This window comes from Ipomoea nil, unplaced genomic scaffold (assembly GCF_001879475.1).
Source record: "Ipomoea nil cultivar Tokyo-kokei standard unplaced genomic scaffold, Asagao_1.1 scaffold2845, whole genome shotgun sequence".
Lineage (NCBI taxonomy): Eukaryota > Viridiplantae > Streptophyta > Magnoliopsida > Solanales > Convolvulaceae > Ipomoea > Ipomoea nil.
In genome coordinates this window covers 9,548,960-9,566,954 of record NW_017619273.1, presented here as the reverse complement: position 1 = coordinate 9,566,954, position 17,995 = coordinate 9,548,960, and the positions used below count along the sequence as shown (strand labels likewise).

Below are 17,995 nucleotides of genomic sequence, written 5' to 3'. Positions count from 1 at the left end.
TTTTGGTTTGAGGAACGTATAAATAAAGTCAAGGTCAATGGTTCTCCAAGATATTCAGGGTGTTGTGTTCATGGGAAGATTAGCTTACCACCAACTACTACACCACTTAAAAAGTTGTTTGATTTGTTCTTTACCATTGGTGAAAAGCATAAATGTTTTTTAGAAAATATTAGATCTTACAAAAACATGTTTTGTTTCACATCAATGGGAGGTAAGATTGACAATTCCATAAACAATGGTAATGCAGCACCCATTTTCAGAATGTATGGTCAAAATTTTCATCTAATAGGCAGTTTATTACCGCCCGATGGTAGCAAGCCGAAATTTGCACAATTATATATACATGGCACCCAGAATGAGATTATCAACCGCATAGGATCGGTGAGGTAGGTTTACTATTGCAACTCAATATTTTAAAATATTATGTAAAATATTTATGTACGCTAACCTAATCTTATTTGTAGGCAAGAAGACGAGAAATCTAACATACACGTCGATGTGGTTGCTGACATTAAGGAGGTTCTAGATGTAAACAATGTTTTGGCCAAATCATTCCGCAATGCTAGGGCAGAGATTGAAGCAAATCCACGTGTAGAGATTAAAATGAGGCTAATTGGGAACAGAACTACTGACGCTAGAACGTATAACTTACCGACAGCGTCAGAAGTCGCAGCCTTAATCGTTGGTGACCTAGATCCATCAATAGGCAATCGGGACATTCTGGTTGAGTCAAAGAGTGGTTTACTAAAACGTATAAGTGAGTTGAATCCATGTTACTTACCAATGCAATATCCTCTCTTATTCCCTTATGGTGAGGACGGGTATAGAGAGGACATTCAGTTTGCTGGGACATCTAATCGTCCTCAGGGTGGCAGGCACCGTGTATCTCCTAGAGAATACTTCGCATTTCGAATCCATGAACGGACAACGGAAGTATCAACTATACTTTACTCCAGGAGATTGTTTCAACAGTTCTTAGTAGATGCGTACACAATAGTTGAATCTGGGGGGCTAATTTACATTAGGACCAACCAGAAAGCACTAAGGTGTGAGGCTTACAAAGGACTCTCAGATGCAGTGACAAGGGGAGAGGTTTATCCTAGCACTTTAGGGAAACGTATAATTTTACCATCTAGCTTTACAGGTGGGGCTAGGTACATGATACAAAATTATCAAGATGCGATGGTCATTTGTAGGTGGATAGGTTATCCGAATCTTTTCATTACATTTACGTGTAATCCAAAGTGGCCGGAAATTCAACGGTATGTTGTCAAGCGAAACTTAAGGGCAGAAGATAGACCTGATATTGTGTGCCGAATATTTAAAATGAAATTGGATTTCCTAATAAAAGAGTTCAAATCCGGAGGAATATTTGGTGTATTTAGAGCAGGTAAAGATATGTTATTGATTAATACTTTTATTCAGAAAAAATATATTAATTAATTAATATAATTCATTATCACTAATTGGATTTTTCATTTTGTCCAGTCATATACACTATTGAATTTCAAAAACGGGGACTTCCTCATGCACACATCTTGCTCTTTTTAGCGAGAAAGGAGGTGAACAGTGCAACTAGCTTCATGGACACTATCATATCAGCTGAAATCCCAGACAAGGAACGTGACAGAGAATATTACAATGTTGTTGCAGAATTCATGATTCATGGACCATGTGGGGCTGCACGGAAAAAATCACCTTGCATGGTCAATGGGCGTTGTTCTAAGCATTTCCCAAAAAGATTTGTTGAATGTTCAAGTTTAGATGAAGATGGCTACCCAATTTATAGGCGACATGATGATGGTATGACCGTAACAAAGAACGGTATGCAATTGGACAATAGATATGTCGTGCCACACAACAGAGCTTTGCTTTTAAAGTACCGAGCACACATGAATGTTGAGTGGTGTAACCAATCCAGGTCCATAAAATACCTTTTCAAGTATGTTAACAAAGGGAATGATCGTGTAACAGCTGAATTATATAGAAATACTGTGGATACGGATGGGAACGAAATAGTAGATGAGATAAATATGTACTACAACTATCGCTATGTTTCTGCATTTGAAGCGACATGGCTCCTACTCAGCTTTGACGTTCAGTATAGGACACCATCGGTTGAAAGGTTAAGCTTCCATCTGCCGGATTGCCAATGCGTAGTGTTCAATGACGACGATAGCGTTACAGAAGTTCTGAACAGGCACACTGTTGGGCAAAGTATGTTTTTATGATGGTTTGAAGCGAATAAAAAATATGGGGATGCCAAGGTGTTGACTTACATTGAGATGCCAAATAAGTTTGATTGGAAGAATGATATTCGAGAGAGGCATCCTAGGAAAAGGGGTTTTTCAATCGATTGTATTTTTTATGTTCCTCCTGGGTGTGGTGAAATATATTATCTTAGATGCCTTTTGAATACATGGCCCTACATGTTTTAAAGACATTTGCACATTTAATGGGATTGAGTACATCACATTTAGAGATGCATGTTATGCACGCGGTTTGTTAGATGATGATAAAGAATACATTGATGTGATTGAAGAAGCAAGTCATTGGTCATCAGCTCATTCGATGCGGAAACTTTTTGTGACATTGTTGATCACCAATTCGTTAAATAGACCGGAAAATGTTTGGAATGAAGTATGGCACCATCTAGCGGAAGATGCACGATTCAACCAACGTAGGTTGCTTCAAAAACCAGGTATGTTATTTGATACATCTTATGTTTCTTAAGTATTTTCTTTGATATAGTTAAGAGCCTTACATTCAATATATACATGTCGTAGATCTTATCTTAAGTGATGATGAGAAGAAGAACATTGCTCTAATTGAGTTGGAAAAGTTGCTACAGATGCACAATAAATCATTGAAAGAGTTTTCACCTATGCCTTTTTTCCAGATTTAGAGCAATCAACGTTAAATGGGAACCGTTTATTGCTTGAGGAGTTATCGTATGATCGTGCAGCCCTTTCTGAAGAGAGTGCTCAATTGACAAACAGATTAACTGATGAACAAAAGAGTTTATACGACACCATTGTTGAAGATGCGTTGAAAATAGTGAGGGGCTTTATTTCGTATACGGATATGGTGGAACAGGTAAAACTTTCCTTTGGCGAGCATTATATGCGACATTGCGATCTAAAGGTGAAATAGTTCTTAATGTTGCTTCGAGTGGTATAGCATCATTACTCCAACCGGGTGGAAGGACTGCACACTCTAGGTTTGCAATACCTATCAATATTACTGAGGATTCAACATGCAACATTACACCCGGTAGTGACTTGGCTGAATTGATTCTTAAAACGAGATTTATAAGTTGGGATGAGGCACCAATGATGCACAAGCATTGCTTTGAAGCGTTAGATAGAACGATGAGAGATTTGTTACGGTTTGTTAACCCGAGGAGTGCACATCAAACTTTCGGCGGGAAAACAGTGGTGTTAAGTGGTGATTTCCGCCAAATATTGCCCGTAGTACCAAAAGGCACAAGGCAAGACATAGTTGCTGCCACCATAAATACATCGTACCTGTGGGATAATTGCAAGGTTTTAAGGTTAACTAAGAATCTTCGCTTGAAAAGTATGAGCGCCAGCACTGAATTGCAACGGCTAGAGAACTTTGCGAAATGGATCGCAGGAATTGGTGACGAGACTATTGGATGTCTAAATGATGGGTCAGTAGAAGATGATATCCCACCAGACATGTTGTTACCGAGTTCCGAAATCCCATTGCAACTGTAGTGGATAACACATTCCCGATGTTTTCGACTAACAACAGTGACAATAGCTTTATAGAAAACCGCGCTATTCTAGCACCAACTCTAGATGTGGTCAATGCTATTAACCAATATATGAGTGATATGCATGTTGCTCAGAGCAAGGATTATTCGAGTTGTGACATGGTCTGTAGTTCTGAATCGAACGATGGCATTCTGGCGTACGTCCACACACCTGAATTTCATAATGGCATATGAGCTTCTGGCATACCTAATCACTCCCTTACCTTGAAGGTTGGCTCACCTGTGATGTTGTTGAGAAACATAAATCACTCTCTAGGGTTGTGTAATGGTACTAGATTGATAGTCACCAAGTTGGTAGAACACGTTATAGAAGAAAAAATATCAACTAGAGATCATGTAGATACTGGGGTGTTGATTCCTCGAATGACTATGACACCCTCAGATCCAAGATTGCATCAAGTTTAAAAGAAGACAATTTCCATTAATGCTCTCATATGCAATGACCATCAATAAAAGTCAGGGACAAACATTATCTCATGTTGGTTTGTTGCTCAAGAAGCCTGTATTCGTGCATGGACAATTATATGTAGCGGCATCTAGAGTAAGTAATCCTAAAGGTCTCAAATTTTTTATTTGTGGTGATTTAGATAATACATGTAGTTCAACCACTAATGTAGTTTATAAGGAGTATTTAACAACCTGTAATTTATATTTCATTTCCATTTTATTTCTTTAACAGTTATTACTTTTTACTTTGCTTACATTTCAAAATGAAATTATTTACAAGAAGATACGCTCAAATGACAATTTCTTAATTTATAATATATAAAACGTAAATTAAATATTCTACAAATTATTTACTGTGCATCGCACGGGTAAGTTACTAGTAATAATAATAATCAGTGTTGCAAAAATCGGGCCTAGGCGCCGATTAATCGGCGCCTAGGCGCTAGGCGGTCGGCCACCTAGGCGCCGATTAATCGTTCTAGGCGCCCTAGGCGGTCCCCAGACGCCTAGCGATTTTTTCAGCATTGATAATAATAAAACGAGTTGTGGATGTAGGACTGTGGGTATTGGGTAGACATATAATAATAATAATAATAATAATAATAATAATAATAATAATAATAATAATAATAATAATTACAACAAAAATCATTTTGAATTTTAAATTATTAAAATTAAAAATAATTTAATAATAATTTTTAAATATAATTTAATTATAGTTAACTAAACTAAAATAATTAACTTATGCTCTAGAAAAAGTATAGATGTTGATTTTAATTTTATAATCATTCATCAATAAGGGCATCCTCAATAGTTGAGGATTTTACCCCAAATTTTTGTGGGCCCAAACATCCACCTCATCATCCACTATCTCACTCAATCACAAAATCTCTTCTTCCCATTAGTTTTAAAATTTTCACAACTTTTTATGGACCCACCATTTTATCTCCCTATTTAATTATTTCTTTATTTATTATTGTTGATAAGTTTGTCAAATTCTAGTCAAAAAGGGATCACCAGGTCATACAAGGATTAGGAATTAGATTCCCAACCTAAATAGGAATAGCAACCCTATTCCTATCTAAACAATATCTCTCGGCCTATAAAAGAAGCTACATCACAACCTCTCAATTCACACTTTCAACACCTATTTGTGAGCACGAGAGTCATTGAGAAGAGATACCCAAATTCTCCTGAAAAGTAGTACAAGTGTTTAGGTTACAATAGATTTGATAGGATATCATATTGTGTAATCCCCGTTCCCTAAACCAAGTGTACTTTGAATATCAAGCTTTTAGTGGATTTAGGCAAATTCTCAATTCGAGAAGTGCCTCGCAGTTTAGGGTTGTTTGCCCAAACTGTGTTATAAATTTATTGTGTCACAACATCAGTTTCAACATACACGTTTCAAACATCTATATTAATTTCAATTGGTATCAGATCGGGTCTGCTTAAGTCATTAGCAGGATCCAAATGGAGTTCCCCAGAGAAGGTCTATCTAACAATAAACCACCGGCCCTACTTGGCACAAACTTTTCCTACTGGAAAGCCCGAATGCAAATATACATTCTAGCACAAGGAGAAGGTGTCTGGAATGCTATAGAAAACGAATGGAAAACTCCAGTCGATGACAAAGGAAATGAAAAACCTAGAACCGATTGGAGTGAAGAAGAGAAAACTGAATATGACTTTAACTCAAAAGCCATGAATGCAATATATGGAGCGGTAAGCGAAGACACTTTTAAGCTAATCGCATCAACCCGCATAGCCAAAATTGCATGGGGTATATTGTGTGATCATCATGAAGGAAACACAACCGTTCGACAATCTAAGCTTCAAATGATACAAACTGAGTTTGAAAACCTGAAAATGGAAGAGGAAGAAAACATCACCCAATTCAGTGCCAGAGTTTTAAGCATATCCGGAGATGCATTCAACCTAGGCGAACCTATACCCGAACATAGGATCGTCAAAAAGGTATTACGCTCACTACCTGGGAGATTCCAAATGAAAGTCACCGCTATCCAAGAAAACAAAGATCTGAACACATACAAACTCAGTGATCTAATAGGAAATCTCCAAACTTATGAACTTGAGATACTGCAAAACCAGAAGAACAATGGTAAAGGAATAGCACTACAATCCAAACAGGAAGAGAACTCGGAAACTGATTCAGAAACCTTGGAACAGTCCATTGCCCTATTGACAAAGAATTTCAACCGAGTTCTCAAAAAGTTCAATAGATCCAGGAATAAAAATTTTCAAAACAGCCAAGGAAATTCTACAAATCAAAAACCATCCAATCCAAAAAGAAGAGACAATACATTCACAGAAGGAATACAGTGCTATGAGTGCAAAGGCTTTGGACACATTCAATCTGAATGTCCACATATTTGAAAAGAAAAAATAAGACATATATAACAACTTTGAGCGATGACTCAGATAGCGAAGAAGATGACAGCAACACAAATTTTGTGGCCTTTACTGCTAGTCATGAAGATAACAACAGTGATGACATGCAAGAATTACTTGAAGCATACACACAATTAAATGCCAAGTGGGAACAAATCATCAAGAAAAACTTAGAGCTCATGGAGGATAACCATTATTTGAAGAATGAAAAGGAACGAATAGAAAAGCAATACGAGGAAACCCATCACGAACTGTTAAATGCAAAAACCAGAGAAGCCAAGTTACTACAGGAAATTAAGGAACTTACCGAAAGGCCCAGGACTCCAAACACGATCACCAGTGAGAATGACCAACCTGAAATACAGGAAGTGTCGAAACAACACTTCCGACATCGAAGAAGAATAAGGTGCTATTATTGTCACAAACTAGGACACATCAAAGCACATTACTACAAGAGACAAAATGATTACTACTACAGACAAAACAACAGAGCATGTCCACCACACAACATAAATAATGGTAAGAAAGTTTGGGTAAGAAAAGACCAATATGTTGCATACACCTCCAAGACAAACAAAGAGCATGATATATGGTATTTTGATAGTGGATGTTCCAGGCATATGACAGGAAATCCAGAAAACTTAGAGGACATCCATTTTAAGGATGAAGGGTATGTTACCTTTGTAGATGGAGGAAAAGGTAAAATTGTTGCAAATGGAACTTTGAGTGTACATGGTTTACCAAAACTATCAAAAGTATTCCTAGTACAAGGGCTGAAAGCAAACTTGATTAGCATAAGTCAACTATGTGAAGATGAACTTAAAGTGGAATTCACAAAAAATAGTTGCAACGTCCTTAATCAGAATCATGAATGTGTTATGATCGGAAGAAAATCCTCAAATAAATGCTACACAAGGGACGGTGATTTATCTTGTCTACAGACAACCATCAATCAAACACAATTATGGCACCAACGGATGGGTCACATAAACTTTCATGACATGAAAAAGGGTTTGAAGAAGGGAGCTTACCGAGGAATTCCAACACTTGACATTGATGAAAACAGAAAATGCGATGCATGTCTTGAAAACAAAATATCCCGAACAGCCCATAAGAAGACCACATGAATACACACTTCTAGAATCCTAGAACTACTCCACATGGACTTATTTGGACCAACTCAGACAGAAAGCATAGGGGGAAAGAGATATGTCTATGTAACAGTTGACGACTATTCAAGATTCACATGGGTAAACTTCCTCAAAGAAAAGTCTGAAGCATTTACAACATTCAAAACTCTCATAATCAAAATCCAGAATGAAAAAGAGGGAAGAATAGGAAAAATCATTCGCCTAAGAAGTGATCATGGAAGGGAATTCGAGAATACAAAATTCAAAGAATACTGCACAGAAAATGGAATTCATCATGAGTTCTCCGCACCAAAAACACCTCAACAAAATGGGGTAGTTGAACGAAAGAATCGAACCATCCAAGAAATGGCAAGAGTTCTTTTAAATCATAAAAGACTTCCATCTAAATTCTGGGCAGAAGCAGTTAACACAGCATGCTACTTGATAAACCGAGTGTTCATACGTAAAGAAATCAACATGACTCCATATCAAATCTGGAAAGGAAGAACACCAAACCTAAAACACACACATGTGTTTGGAAGCAAATGTTATATTCTAAGAGATAGAGAACCATTGGGAAAGTTTGATATCAAAGGAGATGAAGGGATCTTCTTAGGATACTCATCAAACAGCAGGGCATACAGAGTATATAACCTCAGGACAAACACTGTCATGGAATCTATCAATGTTGTGGTCAATGACACAACAAAAGATTTTCCCACAAATGATGAAGAAATAACTGTTGTTGAAACAACAGTTCCAACATCACATAAACAAAAGTCTGAATCAGAGACGTCAGAAAAGGAAGAAACCGTAGACCCTGATGAAGAAGAAGAAATTCTTACCACTAATGAGACCAGGGTACAGAAAAATCATCCAGTAGAAAACATTATAGGAAAACTGAATGAAGGAATCAAAACTAGAGGAAAGAAACGTGACTATCAAAAAATGGAAGAAGGAGACTATGACTACTGCTACACATCAAAAGTTGAACCTAAAAACATCACGGAAGCATTAAAAGATGAATTTTGGGTGGGAGCCATGCATGAGGAATTGCAACAATTTGAAAGAAACAATGTCTGGCAGTTAGTCGCTAAACCAGAGAATGCCAATATTATAGGGACAAAATGGATCTATAAGAATAAAACAGACGAACAAGGAAACATCATACGAAACAAAGCCCGAATAGTGGCACAAGGGTACACTCAAGTCGAAGGAACAGACTTCGAGGAAACATTTGCACCAGTAGCCAGAATTGAATCAATCCGGCTACTTATAGCAGTAGCTTGCATTCTCAAGATAAAACTCTACCAAATGGACGTTAAAACAGCTTTCCTCAATGGATATCTAAAAGAAAAAGTCTATGTTGCTCAACCAAAAGGGTTTGAGGACCCTCATTTTCCACAAAGTGTTTATAAACTCAACAAGGCACTATATGGTCTAAAACAAGCACCACGAGCATGGTACAAATGCCTCACCGAGTTTCTAATAAAAAAGGGGTACAAAAGAGGCAGCGTTGACAAAACCCTATTTGTCAAACATTATGGCCAAGACATAGTTATTTCACAAATCTATGTTGATGACATAGTATTTGGATCAACGCTTGAGGATCACAAAAACCAATTCATTACCAACATGGAAGGAGAATTTGAGATGAGCATGGTAGGAGAACTAACCTACTTCCTTGGTCTACAAATTCAACAACAAGAAAATGGAATCTTCATATCACAAAGCAAATATGCCAAGAACCTAGTCAAAAGATTCGGTCTTGAAGAAAGCAAAGTTGTCAGAACGCCTGTTCCAACAACAGAACGAATATCAAAAGATTCAGAAGGAAAATCGGTTGAACAAACCCTATATCGAAGCATGATAGGAGGATTGTTATATTTAACCGCTAGTAGGCCAGATCTAAGTTTCGCAGTAGGAATTTGTGCAAGATACCAAGCCAATCCAACAGAACAACACCTAAAAGCAGTCAAAAGAATCATCAAATATGTGAAAGGAACATCAAACCTAGGGTTGTGGTATTCTTTCGACACCAATCATCATCTCACAGCCTATTGTGATGCCGATTGGGCAGGTAACATAGACGATAGGAAGAGCACATCAGGAGGATGTTTTTACCTAGGTACAAATCTAGTATCCTGGATTAGTAAAAAACAAAGCTCTATATCCTTATCAACAGCAGAGGCCGAATACATTGCGGCAGGAAGCTGTTGTACACAACTACTCTGGATGAAACAAATGCTAGAAGACTATGGAATACAACAATCAACCATGATAATTCATTGTGACAACAAAAGTGCAATAGACATCTCAAAAAATCCAGTACAGCACTCAAGAACAAAACACATAGACATCAGACACCATTTTATAAGAGAATTGGTAGAAGAGGGAATCATCAGTCTTATCCACATTAACACAGAAAAGCAACTGGCAGATATCTTAACCAAAGCTCTCGATGGAAACCGTTACACAAAATTAAGGGCTGAAATAGGGCTCTGCACCTTTTAAAAGTCACACATAAAGGAAGGGAAAAGAACTTGGGCCATACCTGCAAGATAAAATCCAAATCCGGCCCATAAAGATTTCAGCCATTAAAGGTCACACATAAAGAAAGGGAGAAGAACATGGGCCATATCTGCAAAATAAAAACCAAAACACAATCCGGCCCATAAAGGTTTCAGCCATTAAAACAAAGATCAGACCCAAACCCGAATCCATACGTCACAGCCCCATTACATCAAACAGAGTCGTCTTCCTCACCCGATTACACTCACCATCAACCCAAAACTCTTACGCTCACTCTCACATTCCACAATCATGGTGAGAACCAGAAATCAAAGGATGGGAAAGATACCTCGAAAAGGAGCGACCTCAAAATTCGCCGGTACCGGAGAATCCTCCAACCCAGTGTGCATCGAAGAAGAGAGCCCTACCAATGTCGCTACAAATTCTGTCCCCATATCCAGAGTTCCGTTTGGGAAACCACAAGAACAGAAAGCCAACACACCAGGTAACCAAAATCTTCCCCTCATCAATCCTGAAGATCAACCTGAATGCATGCCCATTGCGGCTGATCTAGGGGACAATCGAATTGTCGACCCAAACGATCTCGTTGTGCAACTTCGGTTTGCTATAAATCGAGGTTGGGAACCCGATTTAGGATCTTATACCAGCTCCAAAGAAAACTCGAAAGAGTCAGAGACAGAGGAAAACGAGGTCCCCCATGAGACAAATCGTTCTTCTTCCTCACCACAAAATGAAGAACACACATCACCCATTGAATCCCCAATTCCAATTTCCCGGGTCAGCGACAACCCTAGAAAACGGAACAGACCCGACCCATTTGAAGGGGCTGATCCTAGAGCCAAAAGGCCAAACGACTTTCCAATACGGGCAGGACCCCCTCAACGACCGCCAAACATTCCATCTACACCTCCAACGAACAAAAAATCGAAAAGAATCATAACAGAGGATGAACAGGATTGGTCACCCCATGAAGATAATGAAAGCTCTGGAAATGAAGGAATAATGACCAGAGCCCAAAAGAATGCCCAACCCTCTGACAGGATAAACCACCAACAGAAAAAATCCACCACCAAAAGGGCTAAATTGACCAGCAAGGCAAAAGGAAAACAGAAAGCAGTTACAACTGATGACTTGTCAAACCTACCAAAACCTCATAGTGCCATCCTCTTGAAAAAGGAATCAGCAGGTCTTTTGAAAAGAATAGTGGGAAGGAAGATCATAAGCCAAAAAATTCTTGACATAAGCAAGCTAGACAATCCAGACCAAATACAAGACATTCTAGTCACAAACCAACTTCTAGGAACAGTGACAAAGATTGAACCCTATGAAGAAAAGGTGGTACAGGAGTTCTATTGCAACCTTACAAGAACCATCTCAACACCAAGCAATCCCATGTATGGCAAGGCCTACCTAATAAACAGGTTCTATGATTTCACACCAGATATTATTAACAAACATTTAGGAACATCAGAAGCATAACAGAACATCGAGATAAACAGTGAGCAAGTTGCACAAGAACTCACAGCTGGGAATGTCACTTTTGAGAAGAACAAAATCAAGGCAGCATCCTTAACAAGCAAATATGCCATCCTCCAGAAGATAGCCCTTGCCAACTGGATGCCATCCCTGCATGAGTCAACTGTGAAATGGGCCCTAGCAGAACTACTATACAAGATAGGGAAAGGAATTAAATTCAATATGGGAGGCATTATTCACTCTCAGATTATAAACCTGGCAGAGGACACAAAGTCCAACACCTCTCTGATTTTCCCAAACCTTATATTTGCCATCCTAGCAGAACAAGGCCTCAAAACACATGAACCCAAAATCAGTGTCAAGAACATCAACACCACTGTCAAGCTAAGGAAAGGAAGTCATCAAAACGATCTAAAGACAACAGCACCAAGAACCAACCCTCTAGATTCCAAGACATTGATCAGCTATTTTGAAAGAAGACTAACAGAACTAGAACTCTCAGAAAAGGAGCTCCTGAGAAAACATTTGGATATCAAGGAAGAAAAAGCAGAGATATCAGAATGGCTAGCAGTCCTAAAAGCAAATGACAAAGAAAATGAAGAAGAAGAACCAGAAGAGGAACACTCTCAAGAAGGAAGGTCCTAATCTTTAGCAAAAAAGGGGGAGAAAAGAAACTTTTGTGAAGCAGGTCTTTTGGAAACTTTTGTGAAGCTTTTGTGAAGCAGGTCTTTTGGAAACTTTTGTGAAGCAGGTCTTTTGGAAGCAGAAGCAGGTCTTTTGGAAACTTTTGTGAAGCATGTCTTTTGGAAGCAGAAGCAGGTCTTTTGGAAGCAGGTCTTTTTGGTTTCTTTTTATGAAGCAGGTCTTTTGTGAAGTAGCAGGAACTGAAGAACAGGAAACAGAACAGTGGAAACAGAACAGTGTTCTTATTATCATTTATTCATCCAGCACACTGTTTGAACTCCACTATGTGCACACTTATATTAAACAACAACTCATCTCACTCAAATCTTTTCCCCAAAGAAAGAAGAACAGAACTCTTTTGACCAAATCAACAAAACACAACAGTGATAAACTCACACACTAAGGGGGAGTCAAACAGCTCAGACAAACCCATTAAGATTGAATGAAGAGACCCACAAATTAAGGGGGAGACTAACCACACATGTCAACTCTTATAAAAAGGCTCCAGAACAAAGTCAATGTTTTTGCTAAAAATTTGACAAAGGGGGAGATTGTTGATAAGTTTGTCAAATTCTAGTCAAAAAGGGATCACCAGGTCATACAAGGATTAGGAATTAGATTCCCAACCTAAATAGGAATAGCAACCCTATTCCTATCTAAACAATATCTCTCGGCCTATAAAAGAAGCTACATCACAACCTCTCAATTCACGCTTTCAACACCTATTTGTGAGCACGAGAGTCATTGAGAAGAGATACCCAAATTCCCCTGAAAAGTAGTACAAGTGTTTAGGTTACAATAGATTTGATAGGATATCATATTGTGTAATCCCCGTTCCCTAAACCAAGTGTACTTTGAATATCAAGCTTTTAGTGGATTTAGGCAAATTCTCAATTCGAGAAGTGCCTCGCAGTTTAGGGTTGTTTGCCCAAACTGTGTTATAAATTTATTGTGTCACAACATCAGTTTCAACATACACGTTTCAAACATCTATATTAATTTCAATTATAATTCTAAAAATTATAATTATAAATTTGATAAAAATATTATTAATAATTATAAATTTAATAATATTATTATTGATAATAAAAATTTGTAATTTAATTAATAAATATAAATTTAATAAAAATAATAACTTAAAATTAAATAAAATAAAATTAATAACTAAAAAATAAAAACAAAAATATTAACAAGTTAAATTAAAAATTAAAAACTAAAAAAAAAAAAAAAAAAAAAAAAAAAAAAACACACACACACACACACAAAAGCTGGCCGTTGCAAATGCAACGACCAGCAAAATAAAACAAAAAGACTTCAATTGAGAGTGGCCACCAGCTGGCGGCCACTCTCAAATCTCAATGGCCCATGCGGGCCACTAGATAACCTTTTTTTTTTTTTTTTTTTTTTTTTTTTTTTAATTCTGACACATGGCTGACAAAATGGGAGGGTGTTGCAAGAGAAAATTTTCTCCAAAATGCAACACCCCCATTTGTTAAAAGTTTGTTAGACAAGATTTTATTATTCCAAAATTTAGTAAAATCCCTATATTGGGGATGCCCTAAGAGTTTATATATTTTTGTTATATTTAAAATTTAAAATAACACAATACACTCATACCTTTAAATGCTATTTTACATGCAATAAGTTAATAGTAATTAGTTAATTTACCAAACACTTTTTTATAACCAGCTAATACAATCAGTTGGTCAAACCAACTAACGCAATCGTTTATTAACTATCATATAATTCGATAAGCTATTGTTTAAACTATAGGAAAACTTATTTATTTTAATTCTTTGTACGTAGGGGAGATAATGGTCAAAAGTCATTGCACTTGGAGGTGGTCGATGACATTAAACAAGTTCTAGACGAACACAACGTATTGATTAAGTCGTTTAGAATGGCTAAGACGGAAATTGAAACTAATCCTAGGACAGAGATAAGAATAAGACTAATAGGAAAGAGGACAAAGGATGCCAGAACATATAATTTACCTACTGTATTGGAGGTCGCCGCTCTCATAGTTGGAGTCCTTGATATGTTGCTGCATCAAGAATAAGTAGCCCAGGCGGTCTCAAAATATTACTTTGTGGTGAACCACAAAATTAAATAGTTGTACTTATACTACTGATGGGGTAATGACCCCGGCCCAAGACATAGGGGCCCAAAGGAAATGGTTCAAGACAGAAGAAGTGGGCCAGCGTCTGAGGAGCCTGAAGAGCAATTGGGCCGAGTCCTGGAGTCGGCCCAGGCCCAGGCACGGGGCCCGGGTCAGAACTGCTAAAGAGGGGCCCAGTGGGAGCTTAGGCTGAGACGAGGAGTCGACCAAGGCCCAAGCCCAGGAAAAGACTCGGTTCAAGGAAGCCGTTGAGAGCATTGAAGAGGCTCGTTTAAAAGGGGAGCCGTTAGGACATTGAAAGCAGGACCCGGTCAGGCTGTTACAAGCCTAGAAGAGCCGTTGGTCGGCCGAGTAATGGCGTCCAACGGCTCCACACCTTGATTAGTCTTAAATTCGGCCATTAAAGGCCTTCAAGTCGGTAGGGGAAGAGCCGCTATTTAAAGGCTCCTCCACTCTTGTAAAGGGGGAGACGACTGAATACCCGGAGAGGGGAAAATACGAAAGAGATTCCGAGCGCTAGCATTATTTCCAGTATAGGCATACATTTTTACTGAAAGGTGTATCCTCCAGCTAAAGGTTGTGTTGGACCTCCTTGGGCCCGAAAACCCAGAAACCATCACTGGCACCGTCTGTGGGGATCGAAACTAAGAGTCACGTGTCCTCTTGAGTGAGGCGAGTCCGAGGAACGACAATTAGAATCTTAGTCGAATTAGAAAAGCCCTGGACATGGCAGGAAGTGAGGAACAATCAAGCCGTCATGACAATGGACAGGAGGCAGACCTGAGAAGCCAGCTGAATCGGAGAAACGCCGGAGCCGGGAAAATGAGACAACACCGCCTCCGACACCACCGATAAACCAACAATTGCCCCAAGTGCTGCTTACCCCAGAGCAGCTACGTGTAATCGGGCGCGCCTGCGCCGAAGCAAGCCTAGGAGTGAGAGAACAGTCCGTCACTCGCCAGCCACAACGCGATTCACAGCCGCCCCATAGGCCCGATAACCGGCAACAGAACCGACGGGCCGAAAACCAACCAGTACAATCCATTCATTCTCGGCTGGGTCCCAGCGTCGGGCGGCGGTCGGCAAGAGAACGATTGGGTCGGAAGGAACCCAGTCATGCCCCGTTAGTCGCTCGCGATCGGCAGGTTGCACGAGAGAGGAACCGTACCAAAAGAACCAGGACTGAGACTCGCCGCATGGAGCAACCCCCCCCCCCCCCCCGCCCCCCCCCGCAACCACGACCAACCGGCCGAGTCTGAAGTCGGTGAGAGCACGCAATTCACGGGAAATCGCACTCGGGAGAGGGTCGAAGTGGCGAATTTAGTCCAAGAAGTGCGAAATCTGAAAGAACGGATGGAGGGGAAAGCCAAATCCCCAGGACGTACGTTATTGACCGCCTTACCCTTCTCGGACGAGGTTATGGCTTTTAAGATACCGAGGTTATGGCGACCCGAGGTCAGACGACCGTACGACAGACCCGTCGCCCACGCCTATCGGCCGGCTCCCGAACGGCCGGTTCACGAGATACAAGCGGTTGCCCTGCCTCCGCCTCCGCCGACCGACGATCGCGCGATGAACGAAGAGACTGGTAAGACCTCTAAGTACTGTCGTTATCATAAATCTTATACTCACAGCACGGAGGAATGCTTCTACCTGAAGAAGATCATGGAGGGTATCATTCAGCAAGGAACCCCGCCTCCTAATCAGTGGAGGCGGAGATCGGTCAATCGAGGGGATGAGGATCCCGCCGCCGTTGCCGAAAACAGTCGAGGCAAGCAGCCGGCTCCCGAAGAGGAGGAGGCTCAGTGGCGCCAGAAGCCGGTTATCAACATGATAGTCGGCGGGCCGGAAGGTGGTGACTCAGCGAACACCAGAAAAGCTTGGGCCCGCCAGCTGTACGTCGGGACGGTGTACGGACGCGAGGAGAACCCTAAAAAGGTGTGCCGAGAGCCTATCGTGTTCACCGACAGAGATTTACCAGCCGGAGAAATACCGCATCGAGATGCGTTGGTTATAGCCATGGACATCAATGGCGTTGTCGTTCGACGAATCCTGGTAACACCGCAAGCAGCGTCAATGTGCTATACCTAGAAACCTTCATCAAAATGGGAATGACTCGAGAACAGCTGAGTCCTGTCAAAACCCCCCTCGCCGGTTTCACAGGGGACTCGGTGGAGGCGGAAGGATCGATCACACTTCCAGTTGAGATTGGCAGTTACCCAGATGTACAGAAACTCAGCATGAAGTTCATTGTGGTGAACCTGGCCTGTTCGCATAACGCTATACTCGGCCGACCGGGCCTCAAGGATCTAGGAGCCCTGATTTCAATCGAGCATCTTTGTTTAAAATTCCGCACGCCAAACGGAATAGGTACGGTGCGCTGTGACCGAAAAGTCGCCCGCGACTGCTATCTACAGGCATGCAGAGGGATGGGCAAACGCGAGATACATGTCCATGATATCACCGAGAGGCCCCCAAAAAAGACGATAATACCACGTCCGGAGCCTGCCGTCGAATTGGAAGAAGTCGAGATCGACTCCACACAGCCGGACCGACGGGTCCGAATCGGAGTCGGCCTCCCCGAGGAAGTAAAAGAAGAAATTATAAAGGTGCTCCGGGAACACCGGATGGTCTTCGCCTGGTGCCCGGAGGACATGCCTGGCGTCGACCGATCGATCATATCGCACAGACTCGCCGTGGATCCCGGGCATCGACCGGTTGTGCAGAAGAAGCGATATCTGGCCAACGACCAAAGAGAATTTGTGAAGAAGGAAGTGAGCACGCTACTAGCAGTCGGACACGTCCGCGAGGTTAAGTACCCGGAGTGGTTGGCGAACGTGGTCCTTGTACCCAAGCCCCCGGCGTGGCGGATGTGCGTGGACGACACCGACCTTAATAAGGCCTGCCCAAACGACCCATTTCCCTTACCTCGGATCGATCAACTGGTCGACGAGACGGCGGGGTCGGCATTGTTGAGCTTTATGGACGCCTTTAGGGGGTACCATCAGATATTCATGCACTCGGCGGACGAAGAAAAGACCGCGTTTCTGACACCAGACGGAGTTTATTGTTACCGAGTCATGCCCTTCGGGCTCAAAAACGCCGGAGCCACATATACCCGAATGGTGGCTCGATTATTTCAGCACCTGCTGGGGAAATCGATGGCCGCGTACGTCGATGACATGCTCGTCAAGAGTCGAGAGGAGAGCAAACACGCAGAAGATTTGACCGACTGCTTCAAAGTGATGATAAGGTACAACCTCCGGCTGAACCCTAAGAAATGCGCGTTCGCCGTGCAAGGTGGAAAGTTCCTGGGCTACATGGTCACCAAGCGAGGTATCGAGCCTAACCCTGAGAAAGTACAGGCCATCGTCGACATGCAGCCTCCCAGCACTA

At 40.9% G+C, this 17,995-nt stretch overlaps 3 protein-coding genes across 3 annotated transcripts; all 3 read left to right on the top strand.

The window, feature by feature from the left end:
- Nucleotides 1-204: 204 nt before the first annotated feature.
- LOC109159959 lies at nt 205-3,740 on the top strand. The gene is made up of 6 exons (XM_019308073.1): nt 205-263; nt 465-1,390; nt 1,489-2,217; nt 2,441-2,701; nt 2,900-3,019; nt 3,097-3,740. The coding sequence occupies exons 1-6, from the start codon at nt 205-207 to the stop codon at nt 3,738-3,740; spliced, it is 2,739 nt and encodes a 912-aa protein (XP_019163618.1).
- Nucleotides 3,741-5,719: 1,979 nt separating this feature from the next.
- On the top strand, nt 5,720-7,785 carry LOC109159958. The gene is made up of 2 exons (XM_019308072.1): nt 5,720-6,629; nt 6,689-7,785. The coding sequence occupies exons 1-2, from the start codon at nt 5,720-5,722 to the stop codon at nt 7,783-7,785; spliced, it is 2,007 nt and encodes a 668-aa protein (XP_019163617.1).
- A 2,826-nt stretch (nt 7,786-10,611) lies between these two features.
- Nucleotides 10,612-14,539, top strand: LOC109159957. The gene is made up of 5 exons (XM_019308070.1): nt 10,612-11,741; nt 11,820-12,434; nt 12,522-12,615; nt 12,659-12,750; nt 14,287-14,539. Exons 1-5 carry the CDS (start codon nt 10,612-10,614, stop codon nt 14,537-14,539), a joined length of 2,184 nt encoding a protein of 727 aa, XP_019163615.1.
- The last annotated feature ends 3,456 nt before the right edge of the window (nt 14,540-17,995 follow it).